Source organism: Schistocerca americana, chromosome 1 (assembly GCF_021461395.2).
Source record: "Schistocerca americana isolate TAMUIC-IGC-003095 chromosome 1, iqSchAmer2.1, whole genome shotgun sequence".
NCBI lineage: Eukaryota > Metazoa > Arthropoda > Insecta > Orthoptera > Acrididae > Schistocerca > Schistocerca americana.
Window position 1 is genome coordinate 441,680,375 of NC_060119.1, and position 7,456 is coordinate 441,687,830.

Genomic DNA, 7,456 nt, shown 5'->3' on the forward strand with positions numbered 1-7,456 from the left:
AGCAAATAGTGAAATTCAACAATACACCAGCATATATTCGGATATGAAAAAACGCAGATTAAAATTTTATGGGCATATTAAAAGAATGGATGCTACCAGACTAACTAAACAAGTAGTGGAATTCTACGAAAATCGAAGTAAAGCTAAATTTGAGACAATAAAATGGATTGCTGCTATAAAAGAGGACATGAAAGAGGCAGATATAAAACAAGATGAAATTCAAGACAGAAAATTATTTAGGCAAAAAATTCATGACTGGGTAGTTGGTCAAGCTGAAAAACCAAAGAAAACTGGAACCACATGGTCTGATGAAAGGAAAAGAGCTCATTCCGAGAGAATGAAAGCAATTTGGGCAGAGAGAAAGTCTAAAAGAAAATAACTGAATGCCCCATGATTGTACTTCGCGTGGTCCAGTAGGGCCCAAACGTGAAGAATAATAATAATAATAAATAAATTTCCACCTCCTTTAACTATCTGAATAATTTCGCTTATCTCAGAATACATTTCCTCAATCTCTTCACCATCTATGTGCTAGTTGGCATATAAACCTATACTACTGTAATATGCATCAGCTTCGTGGCTACAGTAATACGCTCACTGTGCTGTTTGTAGTATGTTACTCACATTCCTATTTTCTTGTTCATTATTAAACCCAATCCTGCATTAACCCCATTGGACTTTTCATTTGGAATCTTGCATTTACCTGTTCCTCCTGCCACCAAACCTATCTAATTAGCCTATACATAACTTCAACCTATCCATTTCCCCTTTTTAAATTTTTTGACCTACCTATGCGATTAAGGGAACTAACATTCCATGCTCTGCTCCATAGAATGCCAGTTTTGTTTCTCCTAACGATGACATCTTCCTGTGTAGTCTCCCCCCCCCCCTTTCCCTGGAGAACCGAATGGGTCCCTAGTTTGCCTCCAGAATATTTTACCCAAAAGGATGTGATCATCATAAAAAAGGAAATGATATTTCAGACCTCTGAGGTTGGAAGTACCATTTGTATCATTTAAACTAATCAAGTTGCACAGCTGCACGGACACACAATCCTTCGGTGTTGTCAGTTAGTGCCTCTGAGTTTGTTTCATTGCAGTTTTCCTATAAGGTGCAACTCTGTGGCTTGCAACATTTTGTTTGTGGACTGAGAGACTGCACCTGGATAGTAGCTGAGTCACTGGCAGCTGGTCCTTCCGAAGGGATTAAGGTGGATGATCCTGATTTTTATTTATAGTAATGCAGTGGTTAGAAGAAGAAAGAAGAGAAAGAATTTGCGCTAAACACTGATCATGATTCAGCACCTGAACTGATCATGATTCAGCACCTGAACTTGAGATAAGCGATGACAAGAAGGAATACAATGAAAAGGTGTCACAAACTGACACTGATGAGGTATGTGAATCCAATGGAATTCCACAAAACTTTTGTGGTAAAAATAGATTCAATTGGTAAGATAAAGAAGCACTTCTTCATCTGAACAAGGCAACTCATCATCATCATCATCATTATTATTATTTAGCTTCTTGGTTTACACTGCCAACCATGAGTGAAAGTTGAAGCTACTACATGCAGAACTGCCAGGACCTGTATACCACACAACACTTTGTCACTGTGCCAATGTTGATAGGGTTCTGTGGATGATGCAAATTTAAAATAAATAAATATTTTCGTAATGCCTATTTATACACTGGAGGGGGGGGGGAGGGGAGGGATCCATATGAGGAAAATACTTTTCTGAAAGCTATATAAGCTCTTATTCAGCTAACAAATCATCTTCAGTGTTTCAATAGGAATACCATAGCTGATAATAGGTTTGGATCCATTGAGTTGCTGAAAATACTGATGGAAAAAGATTTGACTTTTGGTAGTACAGTAAATACAAACAAGAAAGATACACCACATACATTTCTACCACATAACACTATAAAAGTGGATTCAGAGCTCTAAGAGTTCACAAATAATATGATGTTGACTTCCCTTGTACCAATGAAGAAGAAAGCAATAGTGTTGGTATCTTCCATACATCACTGTAGGGGCACTGACAGTGCAAGTGGTAAGCTAGAGATCCTTACCTGTTACAATAAAACCAAGGGTCTTGCAGATTGCTTGGATAAAGTGTGTGCTCTGTATAGTTGTGGTCATCAAATTTGCTCATCGTCAATTGACATTTTTTACAGAACCATTGACATTAGTGCAGTAAATACATATGTAACCTATGGCTCTTACAAAAACCATCAACCACTTTGCAGACTACCTTTCATGAAAATGCTTGCAATGAAGCTCATTAGACCATTAACAAAAATTCGAGTTACTAACAATCATCTCACTATTGAAACTCTTGCCTGCATTGGCAGAATTTTGGGTAGTCAAAAGGAACAACAACACTTTGAAGAGAAACTCCAGAAGTGTTACGTGTGCTATACATGTCCTTCCAGTAACAGGGAAAAAACTGCATACATGTGCCAGTCTCACAAAAACTTGCCACAGTTGGCACTATACATGAAGATATGTCTCTGTGATAAGTAGTGCAAATATGTCTTGTAATTCCGTGTAATGGGAGTATGTAATAAATAGAATCTACAGGATTTATGTCCTCTGTGTGTTGTTTGCAGTTTCATGGAATGCATGTGTTTGTTCTCAAATTCTTATTTGAATTATATAAATGTGTTCCTAAACTAACAATATCTGTGAACAAAAAATAGGGTTAAACCAGAACGCAATGGGTATTTTTCATAAGTAAGAAACAAATTCTTAGTTTTTGGCAGTTATGTTTCTTGTTGATGAGTAATTTGTTTTTGAAAGTATTTATTAAAATATTCCATGTCAATTATTTAATTTCTACATAATAAATACGCTACTTTTTTGAGGTCTCTCAGACCCATGTGGATGATAAACTATGTATGACAGGACAGTAGTGTAGGTTATGTTTGTTGCAACAGTAAATTTGTAAAAAAATTTTACGGTCTCTAAGTACCTTACAAAATGAAAGGTTGGGAGTTACGAAAATAAAAACCTATTAAGTTTCAGTACAGGTAATGGTTATGCACTATATTATATAGTCAGCATGATCATCCTACTCTAGTAATTGCAGTAGACGCAGTTCCTGTTCAAGACATAATCATGATCATCAAGAACAATAACAAGAACGTAAATAATGTAACAATTAACGATAGAACATAATTCTCTTGGAACTTCACGAGTAGCGAAGCTAACGACTCAACAACTTGCAGTGGGCTTACTGAGATAATGTACGGCCTACATCTTACGTTAAGACTCTAGACGCATGGTACGGCCTTTGGAATACAACCATTATCAGTGCTAAAAATGCCTTACAGTAATTAAGGTTCTACAGTCAATACAAGAAAGACATGAAATCACGCTCCGAAGAGCAAACCTAACTATGTATCAAGTGGAAATATTCAAATTTTCTTCTTTCCAAATGATTGGTCTGTTTATGGCACAGAATTAAGTATTTTAATGCATATTAAATATATAGTGCCTCTGAACACTGTCATCGGATAACAAAAGCTTTCTACCATTGTTGACTTGCAAGCTCGGTTTCTTTTTTTATATATATATATACCTCGTTGTTTCATGCTATACAAACGTTTATAGAAACACTAGTGCTTCGAAGTTTCGGCATAAGCAACCAACACAATGACACATTATGATGGGCGAGCCAACGTCTGTCACAAAAGAAAAATTAACGCGAATTTATGGCCGTAAACTGTTCTACAAACAGTACGTTACGTACAGCATTTTAGCAACAATCGTTGGCTGTTGTGAAGATGATTGTACCTTCTTTCTCACTCTGAAAGTTCCCACATTGTACATTATTATTATTATTATTATTATTATTATTTCTACGATGACGATCATGATAAGTAAACACATCATTCCAAAGTAACCTTACTTTAGGCAGCATTCAATACTTCATTCTCAAAAAGTTGTCACCAACATAATATATTACTTTTACGCACGCGTGATTATGAATGAATGAAAATACATCAAATATGGGAATTGAACCTAATGGGGGGAAAAAACACTTTCACGTATTCTGGAATTCCTACGCGTCTTTCATTTATTGTACCAACCTTCAGTTCCTCGAGCGGTACAAATAAACTTCGACTCCGATAGATGCATGTAAGCAAAGCTGTAGTTGAACCATACAGGTCACATATCAACAGGTGTTTACAAACCAGAGTCGTAATTCAGATCGTACATTTCATTTCCTCACATCCGGATATAAGTAAACACTGTGACGAAGAGTCTAATTACCCGTCATAAAGAAAAGCAGATTTTCCGATAGTGCATAAATGTTGTGAATATGGTTTTTAAGAGAACGTGATTTAACTAATACGTCCCGGCCGGATGTTATAAATAAAAAAAACATCGCGATGTACACCGTACAGTAGTCCACTTACCTTAAGTTGTAGGAACCTTGACACTAGCTGTTTCAACATTGTTGACGTACAGTAGCAATTTGAATGTCCATATCACATTTGAGTCTCTGTGTCTATTCGGTATACCTGTCGACCTTGTTTTTGCACCAGTAACCCACACAACAGGGCCCCAGAAATATTCGCGGGAGCAACAGGCGGTTGGTTGAATCAACACCGCCGTGCATGAAGTGGAAAGATGAATCAACTCCATTCGTCATTAATAAATATCCTGCGTCCACCATGGTAGGATAGCATCAGAATAACAATTGGCCTAGAGAAGTTTACCTTCACTTAATGAGTCATACCTGTCCTGGTAATTTACCTGTGCTCTCCAGCTACTGGAACTAACTCATAGGATTAAGTTGATTGATTCATCTTTAAGTATTTTCCATGTAATTGATGTCTTGTTACACACATTTATATAGTTGCAAAATAAATCATACATTTTAGATATTTATACTAGACACAAATAATAATTATTAAATATAAATGTGTCAAACAGAACAAAAAAAGGAGAAACAGTGTATGTAACACAATACACTTGCTGAGAAAATCATTTTAACAAATATTTATGAGATATGCTTGTTACATGTTAACATAAAGTATGAAAGCATTATGAAAATAAAACAACAATATGACACAGTAAACATTTTATGAAAAGCTCAAATAATATAGAGGTCAAATAATACAGCAATTTTAGAAGATTAGATCATTTTTATTGCAAATTGTAAGTTATTCTATTGTGTAGAACGTTTCTGAAGACATTCGGTGATACACCATATGCTGTTGTTGGCAACATATTAAATAAGTGTATCCCTATGCATACATAACCATTTCAGGTTTTTCAAGGCTAATATTTGCGATGTCAATAATCTGCCTTTGACGTGTGTCTTACTTATGTATAGACCTTTGCAATTCCTGGATTTCTTGGTTTTCCTTGATATGCACCAAGCTGCCAAAAATAAACTGAGATGCAGTTGTCAGTATTTTGAGCTCCTTAATGTATTCCATACATGATAGATTTTTTCTTACTCCAGGAACGCATCTAATGGCCTTTTTGTGCACATAAAAATTCTTCTCACTCCAGAGGCGTTCCCCCACAGCAACAGTGCTTTTTCTTTTGAAAAAGAAAAAAAGCATAACAACAGTTCAGCAGTAGCTTGTCAGTTACGCAAGTCCCAAGTCTACTTAACAGTAAGGTGACTTGGGCTAACTTTGTGTACACATAGTGTGAGTTTCCCAAGCTAAATTTTGGATGAAGATGAATGTCAAAGTGCTTAACTGAGACAGTACAGTTGTCATTATTAATAGAATATTTACAGTTTTAGAGTGGTTAATTTGTAACTTATTTATTGTGAACCATATACTGAATATTCTGAGTTGTTCTGCACCTTTGTGCTCATGTGTGTCTTAGGCTCGATGTACTGTAACAAAGATGGTGTCATCTGCTTACAATATGGACTTACATGGCATTGTATTGTACAAATCGTTTACATAAATTATTAAAAGCAAAAGCAAAAGTCCAAGAACAAACCTCATGAGACACCACGTATAAAAAAACAGAGAGTCTGATTTGTTTTTTTATCAAAGGTGTAATCAGAGATAGTACTTTACCCGTAAAACTGTAAAAGTAAAACTTTTTTTAATAGAATCCTATGACAGACATAATCAAAAACTTTACTCAGGTCTACAAGTGTGCTATTTAAAACAAAATGAATATGCAAACGCAGACAAAGTAAAGGATATAATGTTTTCCACTTCTTTAACAGTCAGGAAGCCAGGTCTAAATCCACATTGAGAATCACTAAGAATGATGTTAGCAGATAGATGCTTACAGATTTAGAATGGCATGCAGCACACTATGACTTTCAATAGAATAGGTTTTAAAGAAATTGGTTGATAGTTAGTTGGACATGACTTATCTCCATTTTTATGTAATGGTGTGACCACTGTCATTTTTAAACACGCTGAGAAACAACCACTAGTAAGTATCCAGTTTACAAGCAAACAGAGTAGGTATGCTATTACTTTTCCTGTTAAGAATGGTCTGTCTGATCATGATGCACAGCTAGTTACAGTATACAACATAGTTCCATCCAGTAATACAAAACAGTCTTCCAAAATAGTGTGCTCAATTAATGATTAACAATTGCAAATTTTTGGGGTAAGCTTGCAACAATTATAGGAAATACGGAAGCGTCCGATCCTGCCCATCTGCTTTGACCCATGACGTCACAAATATGGCGGAAACGACCATAAACCACGATTCCAATATGGCTCATATAAAGTCAGTATGTACACATCATGAGGACGAAAATACAGTGAAAAACAAACACACACACTTTCCACAAAAAGCCTAATGACACTAACGGGACAAGCGCGGGAAATGGGGTGATTTTAGGTGGGGGCAAACTAAATACAAACAAATTTAGACACCCACCCCCATACAAAACCACACAAAACGACGAAAAAAACCAACATCACAAAACTCCCCAAATACCACTAAACACAATATCATCTGGAATGGGACACTTCCCTTGACCTATATAGCTCAACAGCAGCTCCCGATCCCATAAATTAGGATCAAACACTTCCCTTGGCCTATATAGCTCCAAAACATCTCCCGATACCAATATCAACATACATAGACACACATTGGGATCGAACACTTCCCTTGACCTGTACACTGTTAATTTTATCCGTCATATCCATTCCTGAACAAAAACAACAACCGATTAATTTTACTAAAATTACCACATGATGTACAGCGAACAACACTAAATTAATCTTCACACAGAATTGTTAACTCACTGAAACGAATTCCACTACAAACACAGCCGACACTCGAAGAATTCTGGATAATGAGCAAAAGGAAACTGAGCCCATTACACTACACAAACGAAAACCCTGAACGTACCACCAGAGAGCTCAACAAACCACAACACGACGACATCTACATACACGCCACACTCACAAACCAAACTCCACACCGTCATGACGTCACATACGAC

General features: G+C 36.3%; 1 protein-coding gene across 5 annotated transcripts in view; it reads right to left on the reverse strand.

Annotated features, from left to right (window-relative positions):
• The window catches only part of LOC124602854 (tyrosine-protein kinase Shark), a 151,003-nt gene extending 146,327 nt beyond the window's left edge, over positions 1–4,676 (reverse strand). The window contains exon 1 of one of the 5 annotated variants that reach the window (XM_047136351.1): positions 4,428–4,676. In XM_047136351.1, the coding sequence (XP_046992307.1) occupies positions 4,428–4,466 (39 nt within the window). In that variant the 5' untranslated portion in view covers positions 4,467–4,676. Of the gene's footprint in view, positions 1–3,586; positions 3,701–3,916; positions 4,058–4,097; positions 4,233–4,427 lie in introns of those variants that run through there. The other 4 variants (XM_047136353.1, XM_047136350.1, XM_047136352.1 and 1 more) reach the window with 4 other exon arrangements.
• Positions 4,677–7,456: the final 2,780 nt, after the last annotated feature.